The 15,290-nt window shown below is 37.6% G+C and overlaps 1 protein-coding gene across 1 annotated transcript in view; it reads right to left on the bottom strand.

Moving 5' to 3' along the window:
- LOC140742834 (neural cell adhesion molecule 1) overlaps positions 1-15,290 on the bottom strand; it is a 211,453-nt gene that overhangs the window by 19,871 nt on the left and 176,292 nt on the right. The window contains exons 6-10 of the mRNA XM_073073871.1: positions 12,436-12,642; positions 7,424-7,569; positions 5,944-6,094; positions 4,675-4,805; positions 2,819-2,978 (exon numbers count right to left, since the gene is read on the bottom strand). Coding sequence (XP_072929972.1) covers positions 2,819-2,978; positions 4,675-4,805; positions 5,944-6,094; positions 7,424-7,569; positions 12,436-12,642 — 795 coding nt within the window. The remainder of the gene's footprint in view (positions 1-2,818; positions 2,979-4,674; positions 4,806-5,943; positions 6,095-7,423; positions 7,570-12,435; positions 12,643-15,290) is intronic.

Here is a 15,290-nt window from a genome sequence, read left to right as displayed (position 1 = left end):
TGCGGGGCCGATCGGCCACGGAAGGAAACGGGTACGTCATTCCGAACCGCAATGTATAATGTTTTATTTTAAAATTCATTTTTTCCCTTTTTATATTAAGCACCTACTACCTTTTCTAAATTACGTCATGTATAATGTGTTTACACCAATATTTGCATAAAAATAAACAAAATCCATTTTTTATAGCAAAATTACTACATAAGATACAAGTATTTAGAACATACGAAATCATCTAAGATTTAAACCAAAATTTAGTTGTATCAATGTAAACTAATTTTTTTGGATTAAAGTTGTTAAGCAACAACACATTTGCGAGGGTCGTCGGGGCAACTCGGTAATAATTTCGATGATTTAACACTAGCGCCGCCTTCCGTGGCAATTACTATGCGGCCAGTCGGCCACGGAAGGAAACCGGTACGTCGATCCGAACCGCAATCATTTGAATACCTACGTAGACACATTGGTATTTATAGGGTTGTAATTCATCCCCTATGATGTAGTGACATTTTATTGGTACGATATATGTCCTCGTTTCCGACGTGTGTGTACGAAGGTATAACTCAAGTTTGTTTTATAGGCGATATTTTACGTTTTTTGGGATGTTAGTAGCAAAAGGTAGTTGAAGGTGCAAAAAATTACATGACAGTTGAAAAATTTCCTGTTAATACATAACAGTCTTTCCAGAAGATATTTTCTGAATACAAGTCATGAATATACTTCGATCCTCCGTAAGTAATATATTTCTGAAATATATTTTATTCTGAAAATCCATTTGAAATTTTCTTTATAATATACTTTATTTAAATTATTGGCAAAAATCTTATTAATATATGATGTGAAAAAGTATTGAATCCTCTTCTCCTTGTCATGTCGCGACATTTAGTGACCCTTTCGATAACTGCTTTGACCTCTGAGTCACCAACGCCACATCTTTCTCCGCCTAATAACAGCTCTCTTCGACACTGCTATGTTCCGATTTACCATCAGGAGTATGTACTCCTGATGGTAAATCATACGTGGGTAAATCATACGCTGGTAAATCATACGCTGAAAAATCGTACGAGCATGTGCTCGTTTACTATTCCTATATTATTTAAAAAATCCCGCTTTTGGATTTTTCGTATGCGCTGGCATGTCGTGCCGCGCCACGCGCTGCAGCACCAGCGACCGCGTGCTGAGGATCACACCGTCGCCACGTCCTGTGACCTAGCTAGTTACCTAGCAACATACTCGCACTGTACCCGCAGCAACACCACCTCGCTGGCGGTCTCGCCGCGCGCGTTCGCCGCCTTGCACGAGTAGCGGCCGGCGTCGTGCCGCGCCACGCGCTGCAGCACCAGCGACCGCGTGCTGAGGATCACACCGTCGCCACGTCCTGTGACCTAGCTAGTTACCTAGCAACATACTCACACTGTACCCGCAGCAACACCACCTCGCTGGCGGTCTCGCCGCGCGCGTTCGCCGCCTTGCACGAGTAGCGGCCGGCGTCGTGCCGCGCCACGCGCTGCAGCACCAGCGACCGCGTGCTGAGGATCACACCGTCGCCACGTCCTGTGACCTAGCTAGTTACCTAGCAACATACTCGCACTGTACCCGCAGCAACACCACCTCGCTGGCGGTCTCGCCGCGCGCGTTCGCCGCCTTGCACGAGTAGCGGCCGGCGTCGTGCCGCGCCACGCGCTGCAGCACCAGCGACCGCGTGCTGAGGATCACACCGTCGCCACGTCCTGTGACCTAGCTAGTTACCTAGCAACATACTCACACTGTACCCGCAGCAACACCACCTCGCTGGCGGTCTCGCCGCGCGCGTTCGCCGCCTTGCACGAGTAGCGGCCGGCGTCGTGCCGCGCCACGCGCTGCAGCACCAGCGACCGCGTGCTGAGGATCACACCGTCGCCACGTCCTGTGACCTAGCTAGTTACCTAGCAACATACTCACACTGTACCCGCAGCAACACCACCTCGCTGGCGGTCTCGCCGCGCGCGTTCGCCGCCTTGCACGAGTAGCGGCCGGCGTCGTGCCGCGCCACGCGCTGCAGCACCAGCGACCGCGTGCTGAGGATCACACCGTCGCCACGTCCTGTGACCTAGCTAGTTACCTAGCAACATACTCACACTGTACCCGCAGCAACACCACCTCGCTGGCGGTCTCGCCGCGCGCGTTCGCCGCCTTGCACGAGTAGCGGCCGGCGTCGTGCCGCGCCACGCGCTGCAGCACCAGCGACCGCGTGCTGAGGATCACACCGTCGCCACGTCCTGTGACCTAGCTAGTTACCTAGCAACATACTCACACTGTACCCGCAGCAACACCACCTCGCTGGCGGTCTCGCCGCGCGCGTTCGCCGCCTTGCACGAGTAGCGGCCGGCGTCGTGCCGCGCCACGCGCTGCAGCACCAGCGACCGCGTGCTGAGGATCACACCGTCGCCACGTCCTGTGACCTAGCTAGTTACCTAGCAACATACTCACACTGTACCCGCAGCAACACCACCTCGCTGGCGGTCTCGCCGCGCGCGTTCGCCGCCTTGCACGAGTAGCGGCCGGCGTCGTGCCGCGCCACGCGCTGCAGCACCAGCGACCGCGTGCTGAGGATCACACCGTCGCCACGTCCTGTGACCTAGCTAGTTACCTAGCAACATACTCACACTGTACCCGCAGCAACACCACCTCGCTGGCGGTCTCGCCGCGCGCGTTCTCCGCCTTGCACGAGTAGCGGCCGGCGTCGTGCCGCGCCACGCGCTGCAGCACCAGCGACCGCGTGCTGAGGATCACACCGTCGCCACGTCCTGTGACCTAGCTAGTTACCTAGCAACATACTCACACTGTACCCGCAGCAATACCACCTCGCTGGCGGTCTCGCCGCGCGCGTTCGCCGCCTTGCACGAGTAGCGGCCGGCGTCGTGCCGCGCCACGCGCTGCAGCACCAGCGACCGCGTGCTGAGGATCACACCCGTCGACACGTTTTGGGTTACTGCTCTGTCCTGTGAGGAAATAACTTAGATTAGTTTACGTTTACAGCAGCGTTTGTGAGTTAATTGTTCATAAAAGGCATTATAATTGTTAGGTTAGGTTAGGTTGAAGTTAAGAAGTGATCAGCGAAACACGGTCCTAAAAGGTTCGACTCCCTAACCTCTGATGTTTCAAAAGTTATGTGCCTATTAGAAATGTATTAATATCACTTGCTTTGAGGCAAAGGAATAATCGTGAAGGAACTATGGGATAACTAGTGGATAACTTTAACATCTTTAAAAAAAATCTCAAAGGCACGTTAAATCTCCAAATATTGGAGACAAGCATGGATGACGATATACGATGCGATGCGAAATCTTATTCGAAACAAATTTCTCCTAAAACCTCTCACATTTCAACAGCTTACTATCATAAGTACATAATATTACGTTCATATATCACATGATTGTAACTATAATCAAGGCTAATTGCATCCTGTTTAGTAATAATTTAGTTCATTACAGAGACCGATTGCTTAGACTAAGCTGGAAACTTGAACCGCGTAAGTTTACGTATCGTGTTATAAGTTTAGCTCGGTTTAGTCCAAGTTAACAAATATCCTTAGCTAAGCAAGCTAAGGTGTGTGTTTCAGAATTAAAATTGGTTTTACTTTTAAGAAACTACTTTTGTTACGTTTCTTTACATAGAGGTATGTAAGACCAATTTATGTAGCATATTTATAAATTTTTATTTCCTATTTATCCGCCTTAGAAGTTGAATTTTAAAACTATACTTTCGTATTCTGGTTACTAAATAACTACTGAAAATATTCATATCTCTACGACTCACAATTTATGCTGCTCCTATGTTTTATCAATTAGTCTTAAGCATTTTTTAAGTAAATATGATTTTTATGTACCATCCTCAGGCATTCATTTGGATGAAAATTAAATATCGTTGATATTTTTCTCGCCGTAACGGTGACCATTCGATATTTGGTTACAACTTTTACTTACGACAATATCTTCTACATCAAATGAAATGAATTTCATTTGCCCCTAATAAACAAAAAGTGGTTAAATACCGACAAATACCGCATAGTGCAATACGTCAACGAAGATAGCACAACAAACAAATAGGCTTTCCGCTAGCGATGCACGCAAGCTCGCTATCTCTGTATGATAGTGCGTTTAAATTTCGCTGTCTTCACCGCTGTATTAGTATTGTTATCCTTGTAGATCTTTATCAGTGAATAAAATTGTTGTATATTTCTGTAAGTGCGCATTGTGAAGTCTGCCCAAGTATTTTAAATGTTTATTGGTAAAATACAAGGTATTGGAATAATAATATTACCTTTCATGTTAGGTTTTTATATTTTGACACATAGAAATTTATTTGTATATAAATATGCATTACTTGTTTTAAGAAATACTATCGTGAACTGAAGATTATTGCGAGCGTTCTTGGAATTTGGTTACCCACTCCGTGCTGCTTGGTAAAGTTTGGCCGATTCTAATTAAACTCAGGAACGGCTTTCTAACGTGTTATATTGAACGTTGGTGATTTAATATAACGATACCAGCACTCATATTAACTTGAGATAGTATTAACTATGAAATCAGTTAAAGAAGAAACCAAAACCATGCATTACATAATTATATTTCTCAAAATCACGAGAGTCATGGTCATGGCAACCCTGAAAAATACACATACGCTTAGAAAACTTACATTATGATACCACGATATACGATGTTCTCTAGGGTTGGCACGCACGTTGCATTCGAAGTATACATCGTCACCTTCTTTGATGTCATTAGGGTTGAGAGTGCTCCCTAGTGTGAGTGTCACCAACGGACTATCTAAAAGAGATGAAAATTATGATACAAGTATGATAACATAGTGATGGGGCAAAGTGGGATAAAATTGGGTCACTAAGAGAAAGGTCAAAATAAAATATTTTGAAGAAATGTAAGCGTACTTTAATACATTTATTTAGATGTAAAATACTATATATATAATATTAATATTAAATATTAAAACAAAAAACAATCAATATGTACCTATACGCTAAGTTTTTACGGGGTTTCCCTAAATATCCGTACAAAATGAGACCAATTAATATAATAATGAGAATACATAATCCATTAATCATGCCAAACAACAATAATATAGCGAAAATGAAGTTTATTTTCCTTTTTAATCCTTTAAATGATTTAATATAACTACCAGTCCTAATTTTAAAGCACTTTTAAAATCTAGTTACGTAGAAAGTTCAAATTTATCAAATTTATTAAAACCACACATATAAATTATACATGACTCACTTGTAACTAATATTCTTACTAACGTCGTGTTCAAAATTATGTTATCGCGTTAAACAAAATTGTTAACAAATTGCTACACACACGAGCAAATGTTGGAGCCACGTAAATATAATACGGGTCTTATTAAACTTTGTTATTAACGCGAATTCTCAAAGAGCTTAAACGTAAAATGAAATTTCACCCTTCCGTAATAGGTGATGATACTGTATGTTGGTGTTCTGTCGATCATTGTCAGAGTACTTGTTTCTAGAAATATGGTTCAGTTAAACCCAATTTACTTACGACTTTTGAGATGAAGATGTCTGTTATTTAATTTACTCTTGACTTTTCTTACAAGCTTTTATTAAACTCGCCTTGTCAATTCGTTTGTATGAAACTGAATTTATACCAGTTAACCCCAACCAATTGAAGTGAACAAAGTTTCATTAAAATCATTAAAAGCTTATAAAGGAGATATTTTTATGTAAAACATTCTCATTTATTGTTTTGGGAATAGCAACGCATCAATGGCCAACCGCATGATGGATTTCTATCAGGTTGGCTGCATGCTCACTTTTTATTTTTTTGTTTTTTTCTAAATATATTTATTGTATTATTTTTTCACGTGTTTTTGATTTAACTTTAAGATTTGCTTTCCGGTCTTAAAAACTAGATTTTGCTTCTTAATACTTACAAACAACATTCAGCTGTATGCTGTCGTCGATAACTTTTCCCGGTAAAGTGGGGTTGGCTGCCACGCATTTAATTATAACTCCGTTGTCAGTTGGCGCTGGGCTGAAGACTAGAGTGCTCAAAGACCAAGTTTCGTTTGCGTGGTCGCTTATCTAGGGACAAATAAGGAGATTTAAAAAAAAAACGTATTTTTATTTAAAAGATCAAATGCATTGAAATTTGGTCAAGTTTCTTTATTTTAAAACTAGCTGACCCTGCAAACTTTGTACCGCTCAAAATCTATTTATCAAATATATTTCATTTAAAATATACTCGTGGACAATGTAGCTTTTGAATACAGTAGTTTTTGAGCCTATTCATTACAATCAAACAAACAAACAAAGTTTTCCCCTTTATAATATTAGTATAGATGTCAGTTACAATATCTTTTCTTATACAACTTGAAATAATTGATTTGAGAGATTGAAATTAACTAGAATCAAAATAAATTGAGCACAATCAAACTTTTAGATTCTCAGAATGACAAAACTAAGTTTTCCAATTCTTAAATAATTCAATAGTTCAGAAGTTTGTAGGAAATTATAAAATCAAAATGGAGGTTATCATTCATTGTTACCAAGGGTTTACTTTTCATATTAATTAAATAAATAATACCAGTTAAAGAACATAAAATAACATCGAATGCCGTGCAATATAAATAGTTAAATTTACAACAAAACTTTTTCCATAAAACAACGGATAATAATTAGAACAGAAAAGATAAAAGTTGTATTAGGGACAGAATGTTTGCAGTAACATTGAAGGGATACAATTAAAGAAACTAAAATAAAAGAACCCGCTCTATAACAGTAAAAACTGATAAAAAGTTGTGATTTGTTGGAACGAATGTAAGTATTCCTTTTATTTGATGTCGCCTTTAAGTAAAAGGATCTGTAGGGTTAGCTGAGAATTGAAGTATCTCTTGTGTTTAAGTTGAAAGGTATGTACGTAAGTGTAGTAATGAAGGGTCAGTAAACAGTACTAGGAATTCCTTTTAATGTTTCTTATATAAATTACTTTGCCGCTACAAAGTAAAAAAAATGTTACTGAAGTTAAACATAGGTGGAATTTAAAATAATGACGACCATTAAAAATGTTCGTACTGGACATATTGTATTAACCACCTGCAAATATTTGATACGAATATTTTGATTCATGTTAATATACATAGTACAATGAATATAAAAAGGTAATGTCGTAGCAATTCTACGCTTTTCAAAGTATTACAATAACTTTATAGAATACAAAACTTATTCCAACCATACCAAGATTTATTGACTAATATGACGTTGATTATTAAAATGCATGGTTTGCATTGGAAACTTTGAAGCTGTTTACTATTAAACAATCTGGAGGCACGGCAGTGCCTTCGCCAAGTGGAGCATATTTTTTTTTAATAAGCAGTCCGGTTTATTTTGTTTTTAATTTTCAACTAGGCATACCTTATCTTTTTCAAAACTCCTGTTATCTTTGTACCATGTGATTTGCGCCGGTGGTCTGCTCCCTTCAGCCGCACATCGTAACGTGGTTGCTGCCCCCGCGATCAGTTGCTGGGGCCGGTTCAGTAAGGCCACGGACAGAGGGATTACTGGACAAAGTAAAATACGTATTGTAAAGATCTTATTTATAAAACGCTAGTAGATATCTAAGATTAATAACAAATTGTACATCTTCAGTCCCATACCCAATCGACCGATAACACATAGCTAATTTAAAGTATTCATATCTTTTATACTATGAGTCAATAAAGTGAAAAATACTTGATAAAATATATAGAAATTATAAAAAAAGTAACTTGTGATAGATTAAACGATAGAAACGATACCGCCACGACCATAGACTTCACTTTTCTATTTTTTCACTACGCTATGGTCACGACAAACATTATCTTACAACTTAGCTATAAATTCCATGAATACACTTCTTAGCTAAATTATGCTAAAAAGAAATATTTAGGTTACATAAACATCTTCTACACACCTACGATACACTTCAATAGGGGTCACCAGTGTCAAAGTATAGTGCTTATGCATATGAGACCTCAATTGTTTGGAAAGCTAATGACTAAGTTCTTATGAGAGCCATTCAAGCTACCACTAAGGTCCTTAAGGACAAGGAGCTCGATCAACCCCAGATAGAACACGTTTACTTGCGAAAGTAGTGCACGAGAAGTCATCCTTTAAGTGGATTGCGTAAGAAATTTAATAATTACTCGACAAATTAAAAAGTTAGTTTGTATTAAAAGTTAAGTGAGTTCTGCTTTTAAAGTTAAGTGAGTTCTTATAAGTAAATGTAAAAGTAGGATATTGGATACAGTTCATTAAATGGTGAGTGATCAATGCCACCAATAGACATCTACCACATATTATCATAGAGTTGTAGGATACCTAATCTCGCACAAATACGTTTCTACCTTTGAGGTGTAGACCTCAGAAGACTTCCCATACCCTACAAACTAAAACAAAATAACACTTAAAACTAATATAACTCTATTGTTTAAATTTCATCACTAAATTTTTTAATTCAAGTTATTAAATAAACTGTAAGTACCAAGATAATTGCTTGATTTTCTTATATTAGTGATAATAATAACATAACTTCATTTAAAAATTATATATTATGTTGCAAATTCCAAAAATAACCACGTGCGCGACCATAAAAAAATACTACCTCTAAAAAGTCTCTATAGGATCGAATTCATCCATCGCGATTCCCAATACCGAAACAATCTCATTACAGCGAGTGAATTTTATAGTACCCCATTTTTCCACAGACCAGCTCCGCAAAAAAATAAGATTACAGGAAACCTTGTGTACCTACATTTGCTTCACAAAGCGAAATTCGGAGCTTTCACGAAAGACGTACCACACACTGACGACATTTGTGTCGCTGACGTAAGTTTGAGAGAAAAATAAAAAGATAGCGCTTCGTAAATTGTGTCGCAAGGAACGTTTATGGGGCTAAAAATGTGGTATTGTAATTCGGTTGTTTTGGACTTCATTCTACCGTAAAGCTTTTAATTTTGTGGATTTTAGTGAAGCATTGGTAAGTAATTGATTTCTATCTCTTTGGTATTTGGTTTGGTGTAGATTTTTTATACAAAGTTGACTTTTATATCTCACGCAATGCGATGACTGAATGTTTCCCACACACTTTGTGCCCGTAAACACTAGTTAGTATACAGCAGAATTTAGATATGGCTAAGACAATTTACAGTCTAATAAAGTAGAGTATAGTTTTTAAAACGTAGATTATATTTAGTGAAACGATTTTACTAAAACGAGAGCTTTTTACAAAATATAATTTTGGGTACGTAATAAAATTAGTACGATATTCTCGACGCACTGATGTAGCGAGACCACAGACTAGCAAAATAACATTTGTAAATTATAATAAGTGCAGGAAAATACTAAGCAGATCATTTCAAAATAACAGGGAAGTCTTTCTGTTTTAGGTAGCTTAGTGATTCCATAAAATTTACATTTTTGACACCTTTGAGAAATTAATCACGAAAGTTAAACTTTATTTATAAATATAAATTTCATTTATGAAACAGTCGAATACCTTCCTTATTCAGGTAGCAAGAAAAAAACCCTATATATTAAATGAAATTACTTTCAAGTATACAAATATAAATACTAAAATACGTAACTCGTAAGTACACAAAAAAACAGACATCTGGTTTAATTGTCCCCGTTAGAAAAGATGACTTTCTACAACTACGTAAGTTACATTATTAAATAAGTTACATATATATTGTTAGAGTTTCAATATACAGTTTATTTAGAAATACACTTATCGAAGACAATTTACTCGTTAAGCGCCATTGTAGTGACGACGTATAGTTGAAGTGTAACAGAAAAGAAAATTACGTCGCCCGGGAGACTTTTTTCACGTGCCATTTACTCAACCGTTTCGTATATTGCGCTTCTGCCTTTTGTTACCTTAAAGTAATGTCTAATTTCTTGTTACTTTACGCTTTTTACTTTCACTTTTTAATCTTAACTTATTTTCTAAAGTTACTTGCTACAATCAATCACCCTAAAACAGTATGTCACTTGAGGTCAACCTTAAATACTGCCTAAGCTAGATTTTCTAATTCTGTCTGCCATTTAATGGCTGCCATGGTGTAATTTACGCGGAACAATGTCGACATGCGCAGTTAAGTGGTGCAAAAACACTAAATCGAGAAAAAGTGCGGAGAAATATCGTTTTATTCGTAAATGATCTAAAAACTACATTTTTTTAATATTTTTTAAACACGAAAATAGATGACAGTGACAATTTCAATTGTCAAAACTGGTTAGATTTTCTTGTTAGGAGTGAGTAATCTTTACTAATCTATGGTCTACACACACCCTTTAAATTACATAGCGGGTTTATACTTTTATAAGACAGAAATAATTGTAGCGATGACGCTGCCGCCGTATTGAATTACGATTTGAATTTCAAAATGAACCAAATCGGGCTCGCAGCTTTAAATCACAGGATCACCAAACTATTCGTATAATTCCATGAATATCCACGTTTTCCACGCAAAATCTAAAGTTAATCTTTTTTAGCCACAAAGTTAAAATGCAAAACAGCATTAATGTTTACAGATTTCCATTGAAGATGTTAAAACACATTTTTAATACTCGTAGAATATTATTAATAAGATTTAAAGAAAGAAAGAAAAGGTTCTTAATAAAAAAACGTTTCAAACGTAAACTGGAACGCAGAAAAAGTCAAAGGTCAACTCGTTCTTCCCTGGAATCCTCTTAGAAAAACTTTAGTAATACGCGAGCAATCATTCTGTCTAAGACAGGAGTCGGCAACCTGCCGCTCGCGAGCCACATGTGACTCCTTCGATGTTAAACTGCGGCTCTTTAGTTCCTTAATCAAATATGATTTAATTTATAAAAAAGAACGATCGAATATACATTGTTAACAACCATGGAAAGCCATGGCTTTGTTGATCTTTTAATATGTTTGTTATTGAAATACAAGTTAGTGTTCTAAGTAATTGTTAAATGAATAGGAATTCTTAGGAATAAAATGATTAGTTTTTAAGTAATGATTAGTTTTTATAAAATGATTCTTATGAATAAAATAATTAGATATTTTCGGTAAAAAACTTTATTTACGCAAGTACATGGCGTAAGTTGACGAAAAATAATTTTGTGGCTCTTTAAAATCTTTGAAACTTTGTAAATTGTAATTTTTGACTCTTCCGACTAAAAGGTTGCCGACGCCTGGTCTAAGACGATTACAAGATCCCGACAGTGGTGACGATCGATATCACTTAAGTAATTCCTTAGTATCCTCTTAGCGCTACATCTTGTTCTATTATGAGCTGAAACTGTACCCTTATCTATTGTTATGGGATTATACTTAAGCTTGAATCGTCAAAACTATGAGGAGGCTTAGTAACTATAAACATTTGAAAAAATCTCAAAGGTATGTGAAGTCTACCAATACGCACTTGGCCGGCGCGGTGGAATATGGCCTAATCCTTCTCGTTATGAGAGGATACCCGTGCCCAGGAGTCAGACAGTAATGAGTTGATGATGATCCAATTTATTAAGATCACAATATCCAGCATAACACTTACTTATACTTTTTGTCGGATTGCCTATTTGCTTCCTCGGTTTATCGGCATGGAACACATTTTAATAGTTATACTTTTTGTCGGATTGTTTATTTGCTTCCTCGGTTTATCGGCATGGAACACATTTTAATACTTATACTTTTTGTCGGATTGCCTGTTTGCTTCCTCGGTTTATCGGCATGGAACACATTTTAATAGTTTCATCAAATTTAATGTTATCACGAGATCCAACTTAAATTGGAAGAGTTTAAAATTGACAGAAGAGTTTAACTCATTATTTAACACCGCCGAAGTAAGAAATACGACACCATCTGACGCTCAATGAATTAATATTCAGAAGTTGCTCAACTCTAAACTATTTAAATAAGATTTGTAAGGTTGAAAAGACAAATACTAAGAAGTTAACATAAGTCTTATTCTTTGTTATTAAGTATTTGTTTTTATTGTCCTCACTTTAGTTTACTGTGTTGGTTAAACCGTTAAAATAAGATGGATTATGGTCATAGTTCACCACGCTGACCAAATACGGTTAGGTAGATATCAGAATTTTGAGAACATTATAAAGAACTTCCAGATATGTAGATTTATTGAAGTTGTTGTCCTTCAAGTCGAAGCACGTAACCAGATGTAATTGATTTTATTGTCATATAAAAAATATTTTAAATGTAAGGCAAAGTAAGTTGATGCACAAAATTGAAAGTGAAAGAGGTCAACGGGGAACCAGTGCATCAATTATGCATGGTTAGATATAATGTTAGGTGTAAGAATTATAAAATAAATAAATAATTAATAATAATTACTAAAAACAAATCTCTTATTAATATTATTTATCTTAAGATACAATAAGAAAATTCAAAAACTCACAATTCAGTTCCAGGCGTACAGCCTTCTCTTGCGGTGGTACCAAATGTGTATTGGTCGCTCGGCACTTGAACGTGGTGTTCAGATCCTCCCTCTTCAGGTGTTGCATCTCCAGTCGGTTCACCACGACGTGGGTGTCGGTCTTCACGCCCAGGTACTGCGGTGCTGGTGTACCGTTCACGAGCCAGCTAACTACTGGTGTAGGACGACCTGGGGCATAAAGACTCATTAGCCGGCTTACCACTGTTGTAGGTAGCCCACCTGAGAAACGAAGACTCTTTAGACAATATAATGTGAACTCCTCAAAGATTTTTATGTATTTTGGACTTATTATTATTTTCATTTGGTTACTGACTATTTCCTACTTCCTTGGTATATGGATCCTACCACCTGTAGGTACCTACATGAAATCAAGCTCATCTGTTAAAACTATGTTTTAAAACCACAGTTATACCACAGTACTGAAACTGGTGAAGGGAGACATACTTTTCCGGGGCATTCAGCTTAGTCCTTAGGGATAGCGGCGCATGTTAGGAATCTAATCTTATCTAGGGAAGATCACAGATGAAAAAGGGCGGCAGTAACCACTTACCATCAGGTGGACTGCATGCTCATCTGCTACTCTTCTATTATAAAAAAAAAACACTGAAACCTTACAAATTATTGTTTTTGGTCAATTGATAATGTTATTCATTTGTAGATAGTTAACATTAACGTACCAGTAAGCAATACTATTCAGACTCATGAAGCAATGACATTATTGCCCTAATTACAATTTATTAGCGAATCAATCTCATGATTAATTTGCTAATGTTTTAAGCTCCAGAGAATTGCTAATTCTGCGCTGATTGCGAAATTAGTTTCACTGCTTCGATGAAAATATCAATTAAGTACTAAAATTATTATTTTGATAATTTTGTTAGCATTAATTGATTTGGACTTAAAGATTCGTCGTCTTTTCGTCGAAAATTATTCTGCGAATTATTAGATCCAGCGTTATAAGATATGTCATTCATTTATTTGCCGATCAGAGTAATTAGAGAAAATCTAATTAAAGCAATTTTCATAAATGTATTTAAGCTATATTGATATTGATCTCGGTTTTTCTAAAATACAAAGTCAGACAGATTTTATTGTTTGTTTCTCAAAGGTTCGTTTAAGTCCGAACCCACAATATAGTTAAAAGTTTCAACTGTTTGAAAAAACTTTACACAAAAATGACCAATAATATGATTTTCATTTTAATCCTACCATTCCACATGACAAATCGAAAGGTCAGAGCTCCAATTGTAAATCGCCCAAATTTTTCGTATTAACACCGGCTTAACGGGAGATAATTCGGACCGGACCTCCGCATCATCACAATTGTTGGGTGCACAGGCAAAGATAAATAATCCGTGTACAGCGCCACTGGCGCCCCGCCAGCCGTACTGCGGACTTTTCAATGAACTCATTGGAATGGAATATCTCTCCAATGTTTCTACGGAAGAAGTCAAGCAATAGAAAAATTGAAGAGAAGCGCTCGTAATTTCAGTTAGCTATCGACTCTCGCGCGCCACCGAGCGCATTCCGCTGTCTGGAAGCACTTCGAGTTTCTTATTGATTCCGGTTGCGTGCTTTCACTGTTTTTCATTGATACATCTCAAAAATATGTTTGCTTCAAGAATTCTTTAAAGCATGCGCTTAATATGAGTAGTTATCTATCGTCTCGGAAAAGAACCTGGACTATTACATGACAAGATTTTATTATGTAACGGTACTCACGATATGCGTTTTTTATTGCCGATATTTGGACCCAGTTGCATGGACCGTGGTCACGGCGAAACAGAGGTGGAGGGGAGAAACCGTTGACAAGTACTAGTAGTAGATTAATCTATCTACCCTACGTCTAGTTCGTTTTTCTTTTTCAGGTTTCTTATCACGACACACAACATTAACAATATCCTTACACACCGTACTTTGCACTATTTGTGACTTGCATAAACTAACCACTGGATTCCACGTTTGGGCTAACTTAAAACCATCTTCTCTGTTGAAGTTCCTAGGATGTTTCTTGATCTCTATTGCTTCTCTTACTAAACGAGGAAAGTAATGACGCTCACCTCACCCCCTCTACCATAAGATTAATCAATAAATACATACCAAAATTCAATTCAAAAAGGTATACAATAGTCAACACATCCAGCAGTAGCGTATTGTGAGTCATTGTCCATTTAATGTGACGTATGCAAATATTGCCATAGTACCTTTCAATATTGACTCCGACATAAATACGAACCAATCGCCAGTCGTGTAAATGAGCTCACTGAACACAACTCATCGGGACAATGAGAATCGGTAGCGCCTAAAATCCATCATGAATGCAATGAAACAGTTAGAAGTTAATGTTGCACGACTCAAATGCATCGAACTTTATTGACATTAACCCAAATATCTAAACTGATTTAGGGTTGTTACTGCCATAAGTGTAATGAGATTTATTAATTTGTCGTTTTTAGCGTTGTCATACATTGTTGGCATAAGGGCCTTTTTCCTGTCATGCGAATCAATCCCGCACGCGTGTCCGGCCCGTACGCGTGTATTAACTCAGTGCAGTTTTATGCAGAGAGACTGCAGTGAGACAGTGACACTGAATACAGGCTGCAGTTTGCCTTGCATGAGGCCCGTATGGGAAAAAAGTATCTATAAACCTAATCACAGACCATATCCACACACACGCATTAATAATCAGCGTGACAAGAAAATACCATTACGATAAGTAGTATGTAAAGCGGTTATACTAGAAACAATACTTACTATATACGATTTCACAGACTTTCCGTGTTTTGAAAACATTGTCAAGAATGTATATAAGTTAT

This window comes from Epargyreus clarus, unplaced genomic scaffold (assembly GCF_041222505.1).
Source record: "Epargyreus clarus isolate Ecla_fem2 unplaced genomic scaffold, WU_Ecla_fem_2.2 ptg000006l, whole genome shotgun sequence".
Lineage (NCBI taxonomy): Eukaryota > Metazoa > Arthropoda > Insecta > Lepidoptera > Hesperiidae > Epargyreus > Epargyreus clarus.
The sequence above is the reverse complement of the archived record's forward strand: the minus strand, read 5'-3'. Positions and strand labels throughout refer to the sequence as shown.